The sequence below is a fragment of the Trachypithecus francoisi genome, unplaced genomic scaffold, assembly GCF_009764315.1.
Source record: "Trachypithecus francoisi isolate TF-2019V2 unplaced genomic scaffold, Tfra_2.0 Lachesis_group10, whole genome shotgun sequence".
Lineage (NCBI taxonomy): Eukaryota > Metazoa > Chordata > Mammalia > Primates > Cercopithecidae > Trachypithecus > Trachypithecus francoisi.
This window is the reverse complement of record NW_022681455.1, coordinates 112,143,337-112,168,299: the sequence shown is the minus strand read 5'-3', so window position 1 is coordinate 112,168,299 and position 24,963 is coordinate 112,143,337. Positions and strand designations below refer to the sequence as shown.

Sequence of the window (24,963 nt, the reverse complement as noted above, 5' to 3'; positions counted from 1 at the left end):
AAATATGGCTAGCAAAACTTCATGTAGGAAGTGACTGACTTTAAGGAACAGTATCACTTAGAAAGCTTATAAAGTGGCCAAAGACGGTAGAAGCACAGCCTTTCAACATTCACAGTCCCTTATAACTTTACCTGATAAAACCATTCTTGCTAGAACAAATTCTCATGTGATCCCAATCTTTGCTAACAAATTTGACATCCGAATCACTGAAATTCTGGCCATAGAAAACTTAAGAGTTGTGCTTGTAATCCTAGTGGACTTAATGCCAACACAGGCTTCATTTCTCATCTAGTATCTGTACAACTCTGAAGCCAAGGAAGGCATGGAGCTGCTGCTTCATCAAAGATAAACCTGAAGAAAAATTGGAAATGAAATAAATATGGAACTTTAACGTCCCTCATTTTCAAGATATCCACTTGCCCTCCAAGAAAACCAACATACTGGCAGCATTAGTTTCTGTGTTTCCTGAGAAAAATTCATCTTCTCATCACTCAACACACCAGTGAGCTGTTGGCATGGTGGGCATCCTATGATGCAGACCAGTAACCCTCTGGCCAGAGGCCTCCCTCCCTTGTTGAGATCCTGGGTAGGCATTGAGGTGTCCACATTACTGGGAAATTTCTTTTGCATCTCTTCATGGTAGAGTGACTCTTGGAGGTGGCAATCACCAAAGTGCTGATCCTCTTCCTTTCTGAGGTCCCAAGGTGAGCCCACTGAGGGCCTGGGATGCTGCCTGACACTTGAACCTTGTGGAGAATCCAAAGGCAGCCACCACCCCCACCTCTCAACCATCAGACTCTTAGCTAAAAAGTATCACTGACAGCCCCTCCATCTAAACTTCCATCTCCCAAACCAGCAACATAATGGAGGAACCAATTAAATGATTATTAATTCATGCTACTTTCCGTAAGCCAGAGGTTCTCATCGCCTTGCATTCCGTAAACCAGCTTGCCACCTGCCCCAGAAATTTACGGCAATCTTTTCTCTATCTCCGTTGACTAGCGAAAAAATAAATTCACACAACTCCATACTCAATGTCTGAGTTGGGATAACTATTTCAACACACGAGACATAGATGTATCACGAGATCTGAAAATGGTCCTTCAGCTCATAATTCAATGGAAGGTGCAATGTGTGTTTCCCATAGCTCCTCTCTCTCAGCTTCTCATACCTCATGCTCCCTCTAGACAGCACAAATGCAATGTTTCCAGAGGGTCATCTGTGCTTCTGGATTTTGTGATCTTCTGACTTTCACTGAAAGTAGAGTTACTCTTGGCATTTGCTTGCAATTCCTTCCCCAGAGGACAGGCTGGGCTTTCTTACTCAAATCTCCTGTGGAGCTACTGCACTTGATAAGTGGCCAAAGATCTGGCTAAATTTTCTTCCTCCCCTAGTAGAGAGAACAACAGTTCCTTTAAAGAATCTGCTTTCCTGCCAGCTTGGTCTTTAAACATGCATGGTCTCATTCTGCCTCCAACCAAGCACTTAGAGATGTTTCAAAGAGGAACAGGGGTAGAGGGGAAGAGGGTTTGTGTGAAGCAGATGCATGCACATGTCCACTCAGCAGGGGGTGGTCTTCATGCCACAGCTAAAAAGGAGCTGAGGCTTCTCTCTTCCCTATCCAAAGAAGCAGAATCTGTCGCAACATCCAACCTGGTGAAGTTAAGAACCTTCTATTCAAAACAAAGTCTTATTCTCAGGAAATGCAAGCTATCTTGCCCCCATATATCCCTAGAAAACACCTACCCCCAAAAGCAGAATATGCCTACACAGGTATGGCAAGACACAGAGGTTCCATCAACTTCACAGACCTTTTGTTTCTAAAAAGGATTTCAAAGAAAATTTGATTTATACTACACACAGTTATAAGACTTACTCAGGGAAAGGCTAATTATTTTTCTTCTCCAACTTAAATATGAACAAAATAGGTCAGCACTTTAAAAATCCAGCAGCTCTTAGGTGTTGCTATGATTTTACTTTTTGTTTGGAAATAATTATAGCTTCACAGGAAGTCACAAGAACAGCATAGAAAGAGCCCATGTATACTTCACCCAGGTGTTACTTATTAAGCAGTTTAGCTAAAGATTTCCAGGTCTTCAATCACTCTTCATCGTGACCCTGCCTCTCTGGCTCCCTCCCTCTCTCTCTCTCTCCCCAACCCCCAATGTTGCTTACATCTACCAAAACTTAGGGCCCTATGCCTGTCATACACCTTCCCTGTCCATTAGGAAAGTTCCATGTCTCCCTAACCCAGCAAGGGCTCAGGACCTCCTGTCTAGTTAAGAAGCAGATCTCAAAACCTCACGCTTGTCACTGAGATCGCAGCCTTGAGGTTCAGCAAATGCCACAATATGTCAGACTCCCAGGCAGGGTTCATTAAAACACAGATCACAGCCCCTGTCCTAAGGTTCTAATTCAGTAGGTCTGGGTCAGATAATTTGCATTTCCAGTAAGTTCCCAGGTAATGCTGATGGTCCGGGGACCACACTTTGAGAACAGCGGTCAGAGCCAAGGCTTTGTGTGATAGGTAGGAACCACGCTGCTTTGGGGTCTAACTAGAACTAAATGAGAGGGCCCAGCAAGCATGGGCCAATATGTCAGTCCACTTTAAATGACTCTGATGACGTGATACTCTCATCTAAACTCAGGGATGATAGCCAGGTCCGGTCTCATAGCCTAGATGTTTTAAAATACCCTCAGGCCACCTGTTTACTCTAAAACAAATGCAGACACCTTCAAAACCAGAAATTCAGAAGGAATAAGCTCCACGTGTTCTGTTAGCAGCGTAATCCAGAAAAAGGACAGACTCCCTTGTTTACAGAAATCTCTTAATTTCCACATGTCCTATCCTGGAAACCCTCTGTGAAAAGAGCACAGATACCTGTGGGCTCCTTCCACCTTGCAGAAAAAGGAAGCATCTTTTTAGTGCTGGCTTCCCTAGGCCAGGCACCTGCGGGCCTCAGCAGCTGAAGGCCCTCTTTGCTTCAGCCCTGGAAGGATGCACAGATCTATGCTAGCCCCCATTTGCACAAGTCAGCAATCTGGGAGTGGGGGTTCAGGCACCATTCTGTGGGGCCTCTGCTTTCTCTGCAGGAAGCAGCCTCTCTAGCAGGCTCTGGAAGCCTCAAGGTGGGATGGTGGGCACACACTGACCCGTGGGTGCTGCTGCTTGCTCTGTGTATTTGGGGAGAAAAACAGTGCTGAGCCCTACATCAGAGACATCAATCTGTTGCACTAATTCCTTGCTGAAATATGCATAAGGCTGCTTAACCACACTGATCTGAGTTCCCAAAAGGCCATTTCACATTTCAGTTTCAAGACACCTTGCTCCCTCTGTATCAGGTTTGCAAATGAACCACCAGTCAAAACAGAGCCACCACCTGGTTTAGACCAACATCAGCTGTTGGTCTGTTTAATAAATTACAGGCATTGGACTGCCACCGTGAGCCTGGCTCATGCCAGGATTTTGGAGGCCTGCTAAATATTCCTGATTTTGACTCTGACCTGATTCCTGACTTTGAGGTACTGAGTCGACCTGCCTGTCTTTGGCCTCTTGTTGGTTCCCTCAAAATATGCTGTCTTCCCCTGGCATGGCTTCCTACAGCTATGGCCATGGTATCTTGTGAGGACGGGTGGCCACAGTCCAGGGACACACTAGGGGGTCTGCACTTATCACGCTTCCCTGTGGCTTTATTACAGGACTGTGAAGACAACCAGAGCGGGAAGGAACCTCAGAGACCTTTGGACCAACAAAGGAAAAAGCCCAGAGGTGCAGGACATAGATCAAAACTAGTGGCATGCGAATCATTCTGGGATCGGGCCAAAGTTAATTAACAGAGGCCCATTCAGTCTCTACTGAGTCAGACAATAATTAGGTTAGTTAGGGTCTCCGAGCCCCAACACAGTCTAGACTCTGAGCGACTGCAATATAGCAATATTCTTCTAGTTTCTTCTCCATTCCAAATCTGTCTTCCTAAAATACTAAATTTTATTAGTGAAAGTGAACTTGTGAACATAAACAGATAAAATATGGGTGTGTGTCCAGAATGGTGACAGATACAGAGAACTGCTGAATGTAACTTATCAGAACCTTACAAACTGGTCTTCCCTCGTGATCTTTTTGCTAGTCCAGGTTCCACAGGAAAGTGTGAGAACTTGTACTTAGGGAAGAAAGACGTTACTCAGGTTCCTGCAAGGGTGGGAAATGGGAATGATTCTCCACTTTCCCCTCCAGATTTAAGCACTACAAAGACTGTCAACATCTTCTCTTTGTATTTTGTACAGTACAGAGAGATAGACACCCTACACTGAGTAATGTTTATATTTAATATCAGTGCTGCTTTCCATCTCCATTGAGTTCCCACATTCAGCTCACTCACAGTACTCCAAAGGCCTAGAATAAGTGACCTGTGTGAAGGTGCGGGGAGGTGGTTCTGGAGCGCCTTCAGGGACTCCTCAGGAACTGATATTTTTTCACTTGTTTGCCTAAGGCCACGTTCTCTTCACCCGAAGGCATCAGTCAGCCCCCCTTGCTAGGTAATAAAGCACAGTGCTTTGTAGCACTGGTCACAGTTGGTTCAGATCCTGACTGTATAACCTCAAGCATCCTATCTGACTACACTGAACTTTCCGTTTCCTCATCTGTCAGTGGGGTGACACTGACTACACACCGTTTCTGTGCCGCTAGCCAGAGATCAGGCATATGACGCCTACCACAGAGTCTGGCACATGGTGAAAGTGCAAACATTTGTTGCTATGGTTTCTTTTTTGGAAGGATTGGAAAATAATACTGGTGGGGCTATAAAACCATAGAACGAGGGGAGAAACTTGTTTATTTTTGCTTTTTTACAGGCTTTCCAGTGAAGACCGGAAAGCCTGCTAGACAAATTCCAAAAGCTATAACACTGAAACTTGGTTTTTAGGACAAGCAAAGGCACCCTAAATTTGTCTTTTCTGTATACCAGGATGAGACAGTCCTATTAACCCATGGATTTAATGTCTACAAAGCAGAAAGTAGAATAACTTGGACTTGAAGATACTTATGTCATGCTATTTTACCAATTGATTGTTAATGAAACATCTGAACAGTATTAAGCACTTGCTAGGTGCTAGGGATTACAAAAATCAATGGTTGCCACACAGCTCCTGACCATAAACAGCTGACAACTCTATCTGACAAGAGAAGCACAGAGCTTAAGTTCTCCTCCTCCAACCTTCCTGTAAGTAGAGAAAGTGATAATGTTACATGTTCTTTGGCTTTATAATGTAGGAAATGTATCTGACTCAGAAGGCAAATTGGGGTTTGAGTGCAACTCTGACACCCAAAAGTTCCCAATCTCTGAGCCTTACTTAGTTCTCGAGGCTGCAAAACGAAGGTAACATTGGACCCAAGAAGAATATGAGAACCTAATGAACATGCTCTAATATCCCCCACGGAAAGGCACAATGGTAATTTTTTTTAAACAATCATGATTATAATAACAGAGGTACTTTCTCATTGGCACAAAAATTAAAGCCAGAACAAAGCAGGCAAGATTAACATGGCCACTCTGTAAGAATAATATGCAAATCTATAAGGTATTTTCTATAGTGATGAACAATGATTTGCTCCTTAATCTACATTTTCACTGCCCTTTATCTATACCTTGATGATAGTTCTCATTATACTGTGTCATAATTATGTGATTACATATGACAACACTTCTAGAAAGTGAGTTCCTTTTTCCTTTTTTTGCATGTCCTGTACCTGCCTTAGATATATCTGTGCAAGAAAATATTTGTTCAACTGATGTAGTCCCTATCTCTCTTATGACTTACAATATAAATTCTCAAAGCCAAGACCTCTGAATTAACTGGAATTTGGGCAAGTCCATATATACACCACAGCCTGTATCTATTTTGGCTTCCCAACATAAAAATAGTTCATGGTTTGTTTTCAATTGTGAGACAGAATTCCGCCTGCAGTGACTTTAAGCAGCCAAGTATACTGGAAGTGGCCTGGAAAAAAAAAAGAGTGGGGAGTGAGAGAAGGGGGGACAAGCTGACTCTGAAAAAGCTGACAGAGTCACACAATTCCCATCTATGTGTGAAAACATAAAACCAAAAACGGTTTCCATTGGCAGGACCGTTGAACCACAAAGGGGCCACGCACAATGGGCTCCCAGCATTCCCTCACATGCACCCGACTGCAAAGACAAATTTACTTTTGGGTGAGGTGGAGAAATGAAACCAAGGACTGGAAAGATACAGAGTTAGGCCAAAATGATTTCTGTAGAGGTGTGGTGGTGGTGAATGGCCTGGTTTCTAGTCAACAATAGGGTTGGGATATGGGTGGCCACTCAAAGGCATCCATGTGAGTCTCCAAGGACGCCTCTGTTGATGTCCTCATCACACTGGCTCTGACACCACAGTGAGTCTGGCCCAAGAACACAGAACTAGGTAAGGGCATATGGTGCTCTGACACCCCATCAAGAAAAGTAGGCTTGGTGCTGCCTGACCTCCATCGAGAAAGCCTTGAACCTTTTATCCAGGGTATATTAACTAGCCACAAACAAGGGAAATCTTGGAAAGTTATCAGCATTCCAACTTTAGTAATTAATACGCTCCAAGATTCTATACTACTCTACAACTCTCCCTCCCCCAGTCATATTTTATGGAGCTCCAGATTGTTAAGAACCCATTTGGTCCAACCTGCCACTTAACAGATTTGGAAAGTGAGGTCCAGAGACCTGAGGTCACAAAGGTAATCTTAGTGGCAGAATTAGGCCTTGAACCCAGGGCTTCTGACTCCTGCGAGTCCTGTGTTTTTCCTAACACATGTTTCCTCTCAGCACATACCTTCTTTTGTCTTTAGAGACTCAATTTGGAAAAAAAAAAAAAAAAAAGTATTTTTTCAGCCTCTTTCCATTCTTTGTCACAGATTATATTTCAGGCACTAAGTTCCCCATACAAAGGCATCTCTATTTATACAAAGCTGTAAACAACAGGGAAAATAGGGGGAGGGCTGGTAATAGATTTGCACCAAGATGTGCCTGACCTGCTTTTTTTCAACCTTAGTAATTAGAAAGGCAGCAGGTCTGAAGGAATTATTCATATGCGGCAGGAGCCATACACTATACATTTATGTTAAACATGTCAAATCCGATTGAAATCATGCCTGCCAGCACCATATTCCATAAACATTCTTTTCCCTAACAGTCACCCAGACCTCACCAGCCCATTAATACTTCCTTTAATAGCAATCTTCCATAGATTCAAATAAGGGATGCTCCACTACACTAATTGCTGTGTTAGGTGAGCATCATAGATTTAAAAAAATTAATAAAGTAAAATCCCTTCAGGCCAATCCTTTAGAAAAATGAAAACACTCAAACTACCATTCTAACTCAAAAATTTACAAAAATATAAACATGAATGTCAGGGATTTCTGAAGCATTGCTGTGGTGTCATTTCAAGTTGAGCTATTTCCCTGCTTCCCCTCCAACCCCCATTTTTTAAAAGCACCAATACCCTCTGGTCATCTTGTCCCAAATTACCTTAACTAGACTCAGCTTGGTGCTCTGTGGCTGGAAACCATGACGACTACAGGAATTAAATAACCATCTTGCTATGATTCTTTGCCAAGAGTTCAATTTTTCCCCTAATTATTGGTGATAAAGCATCACATTAATTGTATATCGCTTAACTTATTGCAATTAATGATTAATTGGATAATCACTGCATTAATCATTGCTCAGTTGATGACACGAGGGGCTCTTCATTCGAGAATACACACATTCAAATCTATTCCAGTAAAAGAGAACAAGGGTCATTTTCATGTTTCAAAAGAGAAAACCACAAAGTTGGACAGTGGCAATGGCTGTGCATTAGGGAAGAGAACAAAGAACTTTCCTATACCCTTCATTGGCCCACAGGAGCTCATCCCACTTTCCTTGACAAGATGTGCCCCAAGGGCCTGTACATGTGCTACCACTCACCATCTTGGAACTCTCAGGTGGTTGGGACTAGTGGATATCCTTTGTCCATGTTTCACAGAGGATGTACCTGAGCCGAAAGAGGCCAAGTGCCTCAACCAAGGTCATATGCTGGCTGGTGGACTTCCTGACTCCAAATCTAGAGTCTTTCCACATCACCATCCTGCTTTCAGACTGAGCACAACACCAACTCCTTACAAGATATATATCCATGGTTGATAATCCAGTTCATTTTGAACATCCTGGAGGTTGTCGTGTTACTATAATCACTGTACAATGTCGGGAGACTGCTGCTCCTTATACTCAGACATAGATGAAAACTAGATGAAATGATCAAACTGAAAATGACCCTTCTCTGAGAGATGGTATATTGGTAAGAGCTTGGGCTCTGTCCTAAATTAGAATAAGTGGAAAAGCCAGTGTGTAAATCTGCACCTGTCTGTATACCTTTCAGCAACTTGCTAGAGTTTCTAACCTTCCTTTTTTTCACATCATGGCACACACAAAATGATGGCAAATTGGGATAAACAGATGAAGCAGGACCTGTGTACCTGTGAGCAATTCATGGCATGCCTGCTGGGAAGGACAGGTGTGAAGCTCTAGAATGGTGCCTGGCACAGGGTTAGAGCTTTATGCAACCTTTATAATTACCGGAAAGTTGCTATATCTATGATGCATTCTTTCAGGGTTAGTTTTGTTCCTTTTGGGTATCCATAAGCTGCACGTGTGGCTCTTTAAATTTAAATTGATTAAAATTAAATACAATTTAAAGTTCAGTTCCTCAGTGGTACTATCCACACTTTACAGGCTCAATAGCCATATGTGGCAAGTGACTATTGTATTGTTCAGGTCAGATGCAGAACATTTCTATCCATACTGAAAGTTCCATTCAACAGCACTGGTCTATAGTAATATTGCTCTGACAACTATAGGCGTTCCTGAAATCCCCAGAAGAGTGTTAGATTCCCTGAAGGCAGGCCCTATAATCTCACTAAATTTGTGATCAGTGGAACTCTGCCCAGTGCCTTGCATGGGGTAGGGACCCAGCCATTGATCGTAGAACTGACCCAACCTTGGTTCAGATCACTATCTTGCTTGCTGTGCTGCCACCCAGGGTAAAATACCTGACATCTGAATAAAAGAATCCCAAAGAGGGACACCCAAAAAGGAAACCAGGAGGCCCACTCCAAATGTAGAAATAAATAGCTGAAAGTGTTCAGTAAAGATTACCCATTCCTGCACATACCCCAAAACTACAAAATCAATATCTGAGAAAATGCCAATTATCCAGGCCCATTTGAAATATTATTAATCTGCATCATGAACAGCCACTAATCAACATAACAAATTGTGAAATCACTATTTATTTACTTGCCAGGAGGAAGCATTCCCCATCACATGTAATCAGATAGGAACAGCTCAATTTAGGGAGAGAACAGAACAAATGTAGATTTTTAAAAAATATATAAAATACTAAGAATCCAGAAGAAAGCTCAGATGAGGTTGCTGGCACCTGTATCGATTCCAAGATCAAACCGGCCCAAGTACCTTAATCAAGCCTGTCATTACACACTCAGATACTATAGACAAAATTATGCTTCGGGTCAAAAGAGGATCATCTGCAGGAGTAGGGAAAGAATTTTCCCTTCTCTCTTTACTACTGTGCAGCTGGCAACGTGCACCTCTGAGTTATTCATTCAATCAACTCATTCATCCATTTTCTTTTGGAAGTAAAGATTAAGTAGGTCTGTTGCTTGAATGAATGCATGAGAAACGGAAACCTTATTAAGGACATTCATTTTTTATGGTGCTTGTTTTACGTCTTTTAGCAGTCTCCTGACTGCCTAGCATGTCCACTAGTGCTGTGAAGACACATTCCCACTGAATCAGAAACACTCTGAATAAGATTTAATTGAACTGCTCTCAACAAAGCCTGCCCTAAACTGGTTGGAAGGATTAGAGAAGCACATATAGAGTGACTATCATAGGGCAGCACATACAGTAGGGGCTTTGCAAATGGTGGCTCCTGTTTATTATTTCTGTAGTGCCTTAGCACACAAAATGCAGAAAACATATGCACCAAACATCATTCGCACAGTCCCTCTAAATCCTTGTATGTTGCTCCTCCCTCAGCTCAAAATTCCCAGGAGCCACATGCTGCCTTGCAACAGAGGACCCAAAGAGAAACTGCTACCAGTTTTCCTCATCTTATATATCACTAAACCATTAAACAAACAAACAACTTACATAGAGCTTACAACATGCCAAGCACTGTTCTGAGCTTCCCGTAGTCAAATAATCCTCACAGCAATCCTAAAGAAATAGGTACCATTTTTAATCCTCATCTCATCTGGGGAAACTGAGGCACAGAAAGGTCAAGGTACCTTGAGTGTGGTCACACAGCTAATGAGTGGCAGAGTCAGGATTAGAAATCAAGCACCCAAATCGTGACAACAAAGGACAGATGGCCCAGAAGGTCACCCAGTCTTCAAACTGTGTTTGTGAAATCCTTTTCCCCAGACCTGGTGATCTGTTTAACTGCCATCTGAGCCATTTGTTTCGCTCTCATTCAACGTTGAGGCAAAACCGGGATCAGGGTCCAGGCAAAGCCCCACAGGAGGATACGTCCCCCACTACATTTAGGGCCTTCCTTTGAGCACAGATGGTCATCCTCTATTCCTTGGTCCTACCTTACACATCCTCCTAGGGTGTTTGGCCGTAACCCTCACTGTTTTCTGGAGTTCAGGCTTCTGGACACCACACAGGCCAGTCTGAAGGGGAACGCTAAGCACGGTGGACAGTAGAGTCCACCCGGTGTGCCGTCCATTCATTCGGCTGCAGTATGGCCCTGTCTGTGTCTCCCAGGAAACACTGAACAGTAGTGCATCGCCCGCCCTGCGTATCCCTCCCGATATTTGGGAACTATTGTACTACCTCTCTAATTTCTCTTTTCTAGGCTGAATGACCCATTTCTTCAGCCTCTTCTCAAAGGCAATATTTCTCAGCCCTTCAGTCATTTTCATTGCTCTCTTCTGGCCTCTCTCCAAGATTCTGTATCTTGTTTAAATACTGAAGGCCAACACTGAATATGATTTAAGAACAGTCATGCCTGGAAAAGTAACAAAGGCCCAATGAATATGGGCTCTAGAAAGTAAATATTTTCTCAAAAACAAAAGTATTGTAATATTAATCATGGTAGTAAGAATTAGGTTGATCAAATAAAATCATTTTTGTTGCCTGTCACATCATTTCCTCTTATTATTTTCTAAAAGACTTAACTGTCCCCTAAGTCTTCTCTGAAGTGACTTTGCTCCTCCTCAGAAACCCTAAGCTTTTTTAGTCTCAGCTCTTCTTCCCCTCAATATAGAAATCTTATCATCTTGAGAAATGGCCGTTCTCCTTCTCTCAACACCAGTTTTTCCAGAAATAGCACTTTCTGCCTTGGCTTCTTCAATGTCTTCTGCTTTGGGTAAGATGTCCCCCTTCCTGGCTGCACTGCTTGTCTCCCCTTTGGGTGGATTTCAGCATGTGAGTGCTCACGCTGGGGGAGGGGGAGGACAGGAAGAATATCCAGGGCAGGCACCACCTGTGCAGGGCCCTGCCCAGGCCCCCAAATGCAGGACAAAGATCACCCTTCACTGCTAACTCCCTTAGAATTTTTTTTTTTTTTTGGTCATGCAGGCTGGAGTGCGATGGCATGATCTTAGCTCACTGTAGCCTTGACCTCCCTGGCTCAAGCACTCCTCCCACCTCAGGCCCCCAAGCAGCTGGTACTACAAGCATGCGACACAATGTCTGGCTAATTTTTTGTAGACACAGTGTCTCACTGTGTTGCGCAGGCTGGTCTCAAACTTCTGAGCTTAAGCAATCTGCCGACCTCAGCCTCCCACAGGGCTGGGATTACAGGTGTGAGGGTGTGAGCCATTATGCTCAGCTGAGAATCTCCACCCCCCCGCCGCCGAGATAGAGTCTCGCTCTGTCACCTAGGGTGGAGTGCAGTGGCTGGCATGATCAGGGCTCACCGCAGCCTCAACCTCCAGCTGAGGGTTCAAGTGGTTCTCCCACCTCAGCCCCCTGAGTAACTGGGACTACAGGTATGTGCCACCACACCCAGCAATTTTTTTTTTTTTTTGAATTTTAGTAGAGACAGGGACTCGCTATGTTGCCCAGGCAGGTCTTGAATTCCTGGCCTCAAGTGATCCTCCCACCCTCAGCCTCCCAAAGTATTGAGATTACAGGCATGAGCCCCTGTGCCTGACCCTTAGAGAATGCTGAGGCTAAGAATCAGGGGTGACCCTGATAAAGTTCCACATAACAAATCCCTCCACTGGCCTTGAGAGCAGGTGGGACCAGCGACTGGACCTTCAATAGAGGAAGAATGACATCAAGGGCATTTTGGTGAAGAGCTACCAAAGAGAGGTGACCAAAACTGAGATGCCCTTGCACAGAGCTTGGCACTTACCTGGATACTCAATAAATAAGTTGGCTTTGGTGCCACTTAAAAAGCTTAACCATTAAAACATATATATAGTATAATAAAGGAGAATAAAGGTGAGCGCTCAAAAAAGCAAAATGAAATCCCCCTCCCACATGCCCAAAGCCAACAGAGTTTTTCTGGGCAGACTAAGGATGTGTCTGCTCCCTGACTTGTTAGCTCCATTCTTCCAGGGAAGGAAAGATTAGAAGGTTCGAGGGCAGCCACGCACACTACCTGCCCACTTGCCCTGGTCTTTCTCGCCTCCACCCTCTTGCTCCTTAGCAAGCTCCTCTGGATCAGCAGCTGTTTCATTGGGTCCTTCAACATCTTCAATGGCTTCTTCTGAAACAGAAGAAAAACATGTCAAGGGTTAAAAATAAAAAGAAGATGAAGGACTTTTGGCCCCTATTGCAAAGAACTGCCAACCACAAAACAGACACCAATGACTCGTCCCCCTTCTCTTTCCAGAGGCCCCTGAGAGGCTGACTGTGCTAAGGATATACCAAGGTCTGGGTAAGCAGTGGGGACTTTCCTTCTGGGTAAACAGCTGGTATGAGGCTGTGACTTGCCCCAGATATGTGGCCATTACGTATTTCCAGATAGAACTAGTCTCTAACTAAAAAACCAATCCTGGCTGAAGCAGTAGCTCCACCTGAATCCCTGAAGTTGCATGCAAGTGTTTTACACTTGAAAATGCAAAACGTGGCCACCTGTTCACTTCATGCCTAGCTCCATTCCCAGAGCCTCCCAATGCCGGTCTAGGCATTGGCCTAGACCACCCCCAGTCACTGACCCCTCACAGGGCTCACAGTGCCCATGCATGTGCCAGAGGGTGTGGGAGTTGTTGGAAGTCATTCAGGTTGTGAAGAGTCATAGAATATCAGTGATAGGAGTTCATCAGTTTGAAGGGTTCCAAAAACCAAATGGCATCTTGTGAGCATGCCAGGAGGCAGTGGTGGGAAGTGAGATTTGTAGAGTAAAGGATAAAAATTTGTAACAGAGTCACACACTTTCTTTTTGAAGCAATTCCATCCTTCACTCACTACGGGTTTAAAACTAATGCAGGAAATGTCTCTCCAGTTCAGTATACAGTGCTACAGTGAAGGCAGAATGATGGCTGCCAACGCTAGGTTGCTTATGAAGTGAAATGTCATTCGGCCAAGTGGGGAAGAAGAGAATAAGATACTCTAGATACTGAGGGAAAGAAGGGGAGACACTTCTCTCTTGCTTTCCTGGCCCTCTGAGTCACATTATCCAGAGCATGCATTCAGTAAGACTGGGCTAAGGGAATGAATAAAGTGGACAAACCAAGGTGAAATAATTTTAATAAAGATGAAATTATTAGGAGGCTATGAAGAGGACATTTTCTCAGGTGCACAGGCATGAGGGCAAGGATGCCCACATCTGTCAGTAGACCAGACCCCAGCAAGGAAGTACTGGGTCTGGCTTAAGAACACTGGATCAGGCCTCTGTTCAGCACCGCCAGAGGTCTCTCCAACCCCAGTTCTACTTTTCAGTATTTTAAAGTATCATGCCTTCTGACCCTCTAGAAAACAGCCTCTACCCCGATGCTACTTCTCAGTTTTTCAAAGTATCATGCCTTCTGACTGTCTAGAAAACAGCCTCTAAATGTATCTCACGAAGAAAGTAATAGGAGTACAAAGTAAATTGCTCTTAAAGAGTTTCTAAAACACTGAGGAAGAAGGTGTCTATTTAGAATCAGATTGTCTTGACTCAAGAGACGACAGAGGTCCAAGGTCTGGAAAACTGAACTAGTGTCACAAACGTTCTTTCTTCCTTACCACCAAGAGGGAGCTTATGAGGCAGTCACTGGGAACCCAGGTGAAATACGGTACTGCTTATTTTCATCTCCAACTCATATTCCACATATAATTTCTATGTCTCCTTCTTTGTCTCACTGCACAATAAAGTCAACATCAGGTTTCCCTACCCTACCCTTAGTTCAAACAGAAAAATTAGGCAACCACAGCTTGAAGTCAATCAGTTACAGAGCCCCACATTTTGACACCATACATCATTTAGCAGAGAAAACATGTATAGGTGTCAGTAGAGTAATAACAAATTACACAGCATGACACAGGAACTATCTTCATTATGTTCAGGTGGGATGTTCCGAGCACATTTTTAGGCTTTCAATAAAATTGTTCAACATTATAATAAAATTCATCTTTGAATGGTGATACCAGCTTTCGGTCTATGAATATTATTACATTAGGTCTACCCAGATGAGCTAGGTCTCTTAAAGGATCCTTATTTGTCCTAATACATGCTGTGACACAAAATATCTGTAGTGTTGATACATTTATGCCTAGTGTTCCAGTATTGGAACACTAAGCTTGTGGGAGTTATTTATATCCTACTGCTGAAGGTCATCGCCAGGGTCTGATTTTTCACACAAAAAAATTTTTCAATCTCTGGCATAAATGGGTTAACCAAATTTGATTAGGCAAAGAGATGGCTCAGTGGCCTCTCATCTCTAGTGCATACATATGACCACCTTAGATGGGGAGAGTCTGACACGTACAAACTACAGAACACCCTGAGATGGTGATGAGCAGTGCCTGAAGGTGCTGCTCAGCAGACATAGGAAGGGATGTACCCACTGGGGGACCATCTCCAAGCCAGCACATTATATAGCCTGCAGCTATCACAGCAGAGCATTAAAAACTCACGGTCACCCGACACTGACCCCAATTCTTTGAGCCTTACCAAACAAATCTGTTGAGAAGCTAGAGACTATAATGTATAAGCAGATCATTGATGCATCAAGCATGGAAACTGCATGTTGCTTTGTGAATATTCCTGGAGCTCTCATTCTGTGAGCCCACTTGGGCCTTTGCTTTCTTCCCTCCCTGCCCTACTGCAAGCAGAAAATGAAGGCAGCTGAGTTCCGATGAGAGGATCAACGAAAGAGGTTATTTCAAGAACTTATTTTGCTTATCTCTCTTTTTTTTTAAAGATTTACAATCAAGTCCTCTTCTTGAGTTCCTAGGTTTAATATTATCATTTGTGATTCATTCACTAAAAGACTGCTCTATGCGTGGTGGAAGAAGAAATGATTAGGAAAATCCTGGATAAGCCAGCTCCCTTTCAAGGGGATCAGTGTCCTCAGCCCCCCACCCCCACCTAAAAACCAGGTCCCATTCAGCCCAGCCAGCTCATCTCTGCAGTTCCAGCTGTGACCTACAGGTGTCGCCCTCCGCATGGCGAGGCCCGGAAGGGCTGCTGGCTGAAGGAGGCAGACGAGTCTGGGCCGCCTAACCTGAGCATGTGGAAATAATATATGTCTTCAAGTGAACTGTCTGGTCCTGTAGATATAAAATAGGACGTTCATAAGCAGTTACACCATCTGTCTTTATACCATCATCATCAACAGCAAGAGGAAAAATAGCTCTTTAAAATGGATGAAAGCCCAGGCTGACAGTAACCGGAAAACTGTGAGCTCTGAATACCAATAAAGGTAGAGATATGATTAAAAAACAGAGATGCAAACTGAAAATTCCTCTGGACAGCTCAGGCCCACGATGCTTTGCAGGCAGGGTGTGTTTTATCGGTTCCAAAAGCATAAAGCAAGCTGCTTACCAAGAGCCAGGCCTGGGGAAGGGCTTGGTCTCCCCGCCCCGGAAACACGTGGGAACCAGGGGCGAAATGGCATCCCACTTTGAAACAGAAGTCTGCATCCACATGCTAAGCTCCTAGGGCTGTTATCTAGGAGCCCTTGTTCTCTTTAGGAATGTAGATTTGATACACACATGCTGGAGAATGGAGGGGAGGTTTTTTGTTTCTTGCTATTTTTCCCCACGGATCACGGATTGCATTCCCCCCTCTTCTGCGAAGTCAGTGGCAACTGGCTGGGTCATTATTACAGAGGCTGCAGATTTTTTTCCCCTATAATATCAGCTACTGACAGATGGTGGGAACAAGTGAAGACTTGATGGACTGATGATCAGTTTTATCTGGAAAATCCTGTCTTTCCTATAGAAAAAGAGACCAAGACACATAACAGCCACTGTGCCATTTTTAAGGCTGAAACAGACAAATCAAAACCATCTTCTCCTTCAAGCATTTAATGGTATTTCCGATCCCGACCAGAGCACACCAGGTATGCTTTCCCAAGGGCACGGCCAGGACCTGGGAGAGGAGGTCATCCCCACTCCCCTAGTCCCACCCTGGTTCTGGGCAGGAGGTAGCAGGCCCAATGCCTCCCAGACAGCTCTGTGTTTTAGAAGACACCAAAGAAGGTGCCTTTAAAACCCCTGTGGAAGCCCACAGTAGCCTCAAACTGGAGCACCCACTCCTGTATGTGTTTTCATATTAAAGAGTTAGGGAAATAAAAGCAAATATTGGAAAACTGCAGTGTCTTCCTAGGGCCCCTTCTGCCTTTCATTTCCATCTTCAACGGTGACTAAAGGCCTTTAAAAATCTCTTTTCTGGCTGGGCATGGTGGCTCATGCCTGTAAATCCCAGCACTTTGGGAGGCCGAGGTGGGCGGATTGCTTGAATTCAGGAGTTTCAGACCAACCTGGACAACAGAGTGAGACACCCATCTCTACAAAAAATGTAAAACTTAGCTGGTGTGATGGCACACCCTTGTAGTCATAGCTAACTCAGGAAGCTGAGGTGGGAGGATTACTTGAGCCTGGGCAGTTGAGGCTGCTGTGAGCCATGACTGCATCACTGTACTCTAGCCTAGGCAACAGGCAACAGAGTGAGAGACCCTGTCTGAAAAACAAAACAAAACTCTTTCCATCACCACCTCCTTTTTACAACTGCTTCTCCCAGATAGCAGTTACTTACTAGTGCTTGGCCAAATCCATTCCATCCTGCTCATCATTCAGGCCACCTGGTTAAGGGCAGCACCCTCAAGTGCAAGAATTCCAGCAGATAAATGCCTTCTAAAGGGGAAAGCTTCCTAGGATAGCTTCAGTTTTCAAGGGGATGATACCCCAGTCCCAGAAAATTTCCCTTCAATCAAAGTGGTTTTGCTGACCACAAATGCAAATTGATCTCTTAATATACCTTATACTTAGCATCTTGGTAAAGGTGACTGCACAATTCCCCCATCGGTGGTGAAATCTGCTTCCAAAGGAGGCAAGCGTGCCAACTGGCAGCCCTATGGGAATTTGCACCAATCTTATGAACAATCTGGAAACTGGTTCGTGAAAGCAGCACCAGGCAGAAGCCAAAAATAGAGGTGGCATCACCACAAAGTCAGCAATGAACCCCACAGCCTCACTGAGCACACTCCCTGAACGCACCACCCAAGAAAATGTTCCAATTGTTTTTTTAAAAAAAAAAAGGTACTATTTTCCCAAATAATGGGGCCGAGTGACATGTCCATGGGGGGTATTCTATGAATCACTTACAAGCTTGAAGGAAGGGGAGTCAATCAATGATTAAGACTAGTCCCTCTGTTCCTAACTCTTAACAGGATAATGCAGATTAATTCAAACCTTCCCCAAACCTGACAAAGCCCCCATAGTGCCTTGGTGTGATAGAAACTTGGAAATTCTCCTAAGAATCAGGGTATCTGTACACGAGGCTCTCACATGATCATGTTACTTAAATAATACACCAATCTGTGATCCCCGAAGAATGAAATTGTTCTTTCCTTTTTCTTTGGAGGGAGCGATGTTTGAGGGTGGGGGTGAAATAAAGTGCGTTTGCCTGTCGGCAGGCTCAAGAGCTGAGAAACATTAGCTGTCATGAACCACAATCAAATCAGGTTTGAAATATTTAGCAGTGGCTTGGAAAATGCGGCGGTGCAGCTCTGACAGGCGAGATGTGCACAGACACCCACTTTCCATTATAATGGAAATATCAGGCCTGTTCTGAATATGTATAACCCAGAAAAATGTATTGATTTTTCATTCGGCATTAAAAAAATGAAATAGCCTGCAGCTGTCAAAAGCCTTTTGTTAAAAGCTCATCTTTCCTGGAATGAGGTTTACCAGAAACAAGTTTTAATTGTATATAGGACCTCTTCTTTGAAAAACAAAATAACCAATCTGCTTACTTTGAAGATAGAGTTAAAGCTTTTCCTTTCTCCATTTTCAACCTTATTAACCCAAGGATGACCACTGAAGCAGGCGGGAAAGGCGGGGTACACCCTGACCATCAGGAGTGACATGGAGGGTGGCAGCTACAAGTGGCGTTTGCTGGTGTCTCTGTAGTGGGTGGAAGAAAGGACTCTGGGATGTGTCTCGCTCTCTTGTTCCTCTAACTCCTGTGTAGGTGTGGCATCCTGAGACTCATTGTATACCCTGGCCAATCACTTTTCTTTAAGCCTTGGCTGACACAACTGGAAAACGAGGGCAGAACACTCTAGCGTGTCCAATCCTCTTGGCATTTTGTTATCAATGGGAAACCTCTACTGGCTGCAAATATTCTACAGAATATGCATGCTTTATTTTGCAAATACAGGTCAAATCGAATCCCACAATATAGAAGATGACTACTAAGGCCTAGACCACTTATTTCAAATAAAATCCAGTGCGTTATAATTCTGCTACAATAGAAACTTATAACAGAATACAATCTGTAATGCTGATAGACGGGCAATTGTGTTGCTCCCAGCTTGTTACTTCTACTCTCATTTTCTCTCTCCAAGCTAGAAAGGAAGAAGCTAGTGGTGGTAATCTTTGTGGCTACGCCGATGGAGGTGGGCCACTCCCTATGCCATTCTCCCTCTGTGACTTTTGGGCAAGTGGAATCTCATCAAATAGTGACCAGAAGTCCTGCCAGTGACTCTCCATGTGCCCCAGCTTATATCCTACCGTACCGTGACAGCCAGATCCAGAATGTAGTAGCCTACTCTGCAACATCCCTGACACATCTTCTCAAATATTTACTCCATGGTTTTATTCCATGGTGTTCTTCCAGCCCTGACAACCTGGCTAGATGCCTGAGAGGTAACTTCCAAGCGATTAGGTTTTCTGGGTGACAATGCCCTGCCTCAGAAATTTTCCCTTAAATCAAGGTGGTTTTGCTTACAACAAGTACAAATTGTTCTCTTCACACACCTTACACTCAGCATCTTAGTAAAGGTGACTGCATGTTCTCATGGATGTCCACAGAAAAGGGAATTTACCAATCTCCGTGGAAGTCCTCTGTGGATAATCATCTAAATAAAAAAAAAAAAAAAAAACTACCAACCAACTTTGCCCATTCCATCTTCCACCTCTTAGCAGAGTATATACATTCACTGAGGAAAATGCCACATCACAAGAGGAAGGGCCTGGGATACAAACCAACACTGATGAGTGGGACATCTTGAGCTAACCCTATGGTAGTCTAGGCAGGAAACCTCAAAGGGGTGAGACTGAGTGCAGATGTGTGTGGGGGGTGGGGGCAGGGGAGAGCAGGCAGGGGCTCTATAGCTGGAGCATCTATTTACTCATCAGATGTGTAATATTTTTCCACCTTCTCAGGATATCATTTCTTTTCCAATGGGCAAACTCCAGTGCATGAATAAAGCTCGAGACATTCATGCCCATTTGCTCTCTGTGTGGATGATAAGCAAATGGGCCTGCCGCACTCCTGTGGGCCTGGGCCTCTAGAAGCTGCCTCTTCATTAGGACCCAAGTGCACTGAGTCAGTAGGACACAGTGTGGGAAAAACAGAGGCAGGTCTCCCTCCAGGGTGCCATTGCCTTCATCCTTTTCCATTTTCTCACCCACTTAAGCTCTCTGCCATGCGAAAGACCTTTCACTATCTGCTGGACTAAACAGTCAGGGGTCAGCCTAACGCTCCTACAGGTAATTTTCCCACCCTGGTGGCTTACCAAAAATAAGCAGCCAAACTACTAACAAACCACTAGCTTGTTTTAAACAAAACGGCCTTCTCGAAGATGACAATGACACAAACAGATTTCGACCCTCTAAAAGTGAAGAGGATGGAATAAACAAAGAAACTGGGGTCACGGAAAACATCAGACACACACCCTGGCTCCAATGATGATTTCTTCTTTTTTTTTTGAGACGGGGTCTTTCTTGGTCACCCAGGCTGGAGTGCAGTGGTGCAATCATCGTTTACCGTAGCCTCAAACTCCTGGGCTCAAGCGATCCTCCTGCCTCGGCCTCCTGAGTAGCTTGGACTACAGGCACATGCCACCACGCCAGGATACTTTTTGTATTTTTAGTAGGGATGGGGTCTCACTATGTTGCCCAGGCTGGTCTTGAACTCCTGGCCTCAAGTGATCCTCCTGCCTTGACCTCCTGAGTAGCTAGAACCATAGGTGCACTTCACTATGCCCAGCTTTAAAAAAAAAAAAAAAATCCTAGAGATAGGGGTCTCACTGTGTTGCCCAGGCTGGTCTCAAACTCCTGGGCTCAAGTGATCCTCTTGCCTTGGCCTTTAAAAGTGTTGGGATTACAGATGTGATCCACTATGCCTGGCCCTACACACACTTTTTCACGTGGATCCTTTAAATAATCATTTTACCACAAGAATTCTTTTTACCACTAGATGCTCGTTTACCAAATACACCTGGGGCCACAGTGCCTGTAGTTTCTGGACAGAGCTTGAAAGGTGGTGGAGAGCTGCCAGCTTCCAAGGGGGTTGCAGCAGGGAGGCCCTGCAGGAAAACCCCACACTGAAGGAATTCAGCCTCCTTACCACCCCCACCCTGACCCCCGTTCCTGTCCCCCACAACCACCATCCCTGTTTTTTGGCATCAGGCTGTAAGAATCAACACTCTGAAAGCAACTCTGGGTATTATTAAAAATGACTAATTGGAGAATAGAGACCATTTATGCTTTTGTATATTTGAAGATCTTACCACTGTTTACAGAAACAAGAAAAATGGGGATTGTGTGGCAAGAGGCAGACTGGGAAGGGAGGGCCAGGCTGCAGCCTGCCTGCGTGTTCCGCCCCTGCTGGGCAGAGTGTGGCCCAGCTCAACAAGAACGCAAGCCTGGGGGAGCCTCTCCATTTGCCTTTTTACTTAACTTCACCTCCAACTTGAGCATTGACAGGAGAGAGCCTGTTACCGAGTCCAAAGCGGCCAGGGCCTATTAAGGCCTCCCGGAGAAAATTTCCCCTCTTTGAGCTGTCCCTCCTGTGGGAACAGCACAGAATGCCAGAGCATGAAGTGAAAAATGCTGCCGTTGTGTGGTGAGGGACGGGTCCTGCCATTTTTCCTCTCCCAGGCAAGACCACTTGGCCATTTGAACAGTCTGTCAAAACCACACTAGAATTACGGGGGTGGGTGGGGGTCAAGAGAGGAGAAAAAGGGAGGAAACGCCTAGAGCCAGTATTGCAACACGTTCCATTTATCTGTGTTCTTAGCAAAAGCACCTGGGTTGCCCCCTGCAGAAATCCAGAAAGGATAAAAGTAAATGTGCGGCGACAAAGCACAACGGAACGAAATATGTTGCAGACTCGCCTGGTGGCTATTCACAGGAAGATTTTTTTTTTTTTTTAATAACTGAAAGGTGTGAGTTCCAGTTTGTAAAATACAAACCTAACCCCGAAACGCTCTCGGAATACACACTAAGTAAGAAACCTTGCTAGGTCCCAGCACTCTGAAGTAAACGGAATTCAGCAGGGATTAGTTCCCTCGGATTTCTACAGAGCCATGATTGTTGCTGTTACTTTCACACATGAAATGTAAAAAAGGCAAATTCCCCGAGCATGTCTGTAGCAGAGTGTGATGTGATTGTGTTGTCATTTATGGGAAATAATCGCAGGCCCATCTCTCCCTTCTCCCTCCCCCATTTTCCAGTCCAAATAACCATGAAAAATTACACTTCAATGTCAGGGTGACGACAAAGGAGGCGCGCTCTCTGGGAGCTCAGCGGATCTGCAGGGGTTTTTCCTTTCTTTGGACAAAAACTACCTTCATTTGTACTTCATTTAAAACGTGATCTAACAAATGCATTTTGACAAGTTCCTTTCTTTTTTTCTCCTTTCTTTCAAACAGTATTTTACACAGTTTAACCTCACACCAAACTGGAATGTTCTAGAAAGGGGCATGCAAAATAGAAGGTCCTTGATACCAAGAAGGGTGTCCCCCATCTCATTAAAAACCAAGTAGTCAAGAAAAATGATTCCAACGCAGTATGCTACTGGGAAAGAGAGGAGGATGTGAGAGAGGAAATAGTAATGTCTTAAAGACAGAAAATTTGATAAAGGTCAAAGAAAAGCTGGAGTTGACAGAAAGAGGAAGGTCTCAATGGAGTATCTGCTCATCAGAGTTAACCATTTTGTGGATTCAGAGGCATCATCTAAGGTGTCTAGATTTATGGTCAGAATCGGGGGTTCATGACAATGTGGGGGGGATGAAGAAGGGGAGTTTCCCTGATGGAGTACCAGTTCCCTCCTGTCCCCTTCCTCTGTAGGAAGCGACATTTTTCAACAGAGCAGATCTGCCTGAAAGGTTTTTAACATTCCAGGTGTGAGGCTGAGCAGTCCCTACAAGCATCTGTCTTTCAATAACAACCTGCCGGAAATAAACACTGCCAGGTTTCCATGCTGGGAGGGAAGAAAACCAGACAGATAAACACACATGAGTGATAGAGAGTAAATTTAAAAAATTTAACAGTTTCCATTAAAGAAGACTGGTATCTCCTTCTGAATCAAAGCTGACTTGGCTTGTCAGGGAGAGATCTTATGCTTAATGCAAAAAAAAAAAAAAAAAAAAACCAAAAACTGTGTTTCCTTATTTATTTATTTTTAATTGGAAAATGTTGGAAATATATAGATGAAAGAAAGTCAAGTGTAAGTGTACTTAAGGATCTATATACAAATGAAGGTGTATGGGAAATGAACAGGATGTACCAGAAGTGATACTAAATGATGGTGATTAGAACCTAATGGGTATAAGTGAAACCTTGTGGGATGGCTCTCGTAACGGGAACATCAACTGTGATGGATGCAATCTATACAAGAACGACAGCCAGGGGAGGGGAGATGGAGGGGCAGCCATGCATTTGCAATGCTGGGGAGACACAGTTTGACAATACCAATGGGAATGACAGAATATTTGGGGCAAAGAGAAGCAAAAAAGCAAACAGAAAAAGAAAGAGGTAAACATTTTGTGTCTGACCATCGAGACAAATGGCACACAACAGTGAAAAATAAAACCATGACTCCAGAGGTCTGAGTCACATGAGGATACAAATGAGGGACTTGAATTCCCTGTTTGCCGCCTTACTCTGAAGCCCACAGTGTCTGAAGAATCTCTAACCTATTCAGAAAACAGCTTCACCCTTGCGAAGCACAGAACTCAGGCAGAAATATGAGTTTACTCCCACCAGTGGACAGCAGAATCAGGAACTGACTGTCAATGAGCTTCGTTTTGCATGATCATAAGCCACTAATATGCACAGCTGGTAAAACAAGCTGATTCATAAAAACAAAACACAAACAAAAGGCTTACACTTTCCAAACCAAATCTGGGGAACAGAAATCAGGCCAACTTCAGGCAGTGTTGCCCCCAGAAAAACACCAGCTAAATCTGCTCTCCCTTGGCCAGCGCCAAGCATCCACAAAGGTCACTGTGTATTTACAGGTTGCACATTCAAGAATGCAATGCTAGAAACATGTGTGAACGAACACCAGGAGTGGCCAAGGAAAGACCCTTACAAACTGCAAGCATCCTGGGGAGCCTTCGGGTGCCTACCACAAATTCCCTGGTGCCAGCGGAGAAGAACCTAACTCTGCCAGAAGCCAGACCCAAGACATTTCAAGGTGCATCTACACGTGGAAAGTCAAAAACTGGGCCACTCTCCAAAAACCATCCAGTCCCCAAGCATGCATCAGTTTGAAACAAATAGGCAACAGAAGCAACATGTTTCAGTTGACATTTCCTGGGAAACTGCAAAGAAAGTGAAGCAGGAAGCTGAGGTACAGAAAAAGTCCAGAGGTTTGCCTTCAAGAGCTTTCCTCCATTAATGGGGTTTTTGGAAAAGCAGATGGAATTGCTAACTTGTTGTCATTTTTAATAGGCACCTTGTACAGCTATTCTGTGTCCAAAGGGAGAAAGAATATTGGATCCTCCTCCTCCTTTTTAGAAACTCAGAAAGTAATGCCAGTAGTTGGATCCAAAGCCTCTATTTTTTTAAAGTTTGGATCCTATACAATGAAATGGTCTTTTGCTAGGGCTTAACAAAATGCCACCCCCACATCCCTTTCACAATGATTTTAGCTACAGCAGCGCTCCTCAAATCTCCCACAGCTACTAAACTGCCCTGTAGATTCAGCCTCAGGACTCGCTGTTTATCTATTTAGCTTTTCCTCCCGTGAGGTGTTTTTCAAACCTAAGAACAGGCTAGCAACCCTTGAAAAGCAATACATTCCGTTCCACAAATGCATACAGCAATACCTCTCAAAGCCCCAAAACACACAGCGATAGTCATCAAGACAAACACTTGAATAAAAGTAATTTAACTTCTAGACTCACACCCCATCCTGTTTAGTGGGGGAAATATTCGAAAACATGAAACCAAAGAGAAAGAAAACAATACATGAAACCATAGAGAAAGAAAACGT

At 44.1% G+C, this 24,963-nt stretch overlaps 1 protein-coding gene and 1 non-coding gene across 2 annotated transcripts in view; both read right to left on the bottom strand.

Moving 5' to 3' along the window:
- ZFHX3 (zinc finger homeobox 3) overlaps nucleotides 1–24,963 on the bottom strand; it is a 265,248-nt gene that overhangs the window by 33,495 nt on the left and 206,790 nt on the right. Inside the window, exon 5 of the mRNA XM_033218845.1 lies at nucleotides 12,685–12,792. Coding sequence (XP_033074736.1) covers nucleotides 12,685–12,792 — 108 coding nt within the window. The remainder of the gene's footprint in view (nucleotides 1–12,684; nucleotides 12,793–24,963) is intronic.
- LOC117088865 lies at nucleotides 4,848–4,907 on the bottom strand. Its single transcript, XR_004439382.1, has one exon. It is a non-coding gene; the product is annotated as a U7 small nuclear RNA (small nuclear RNA).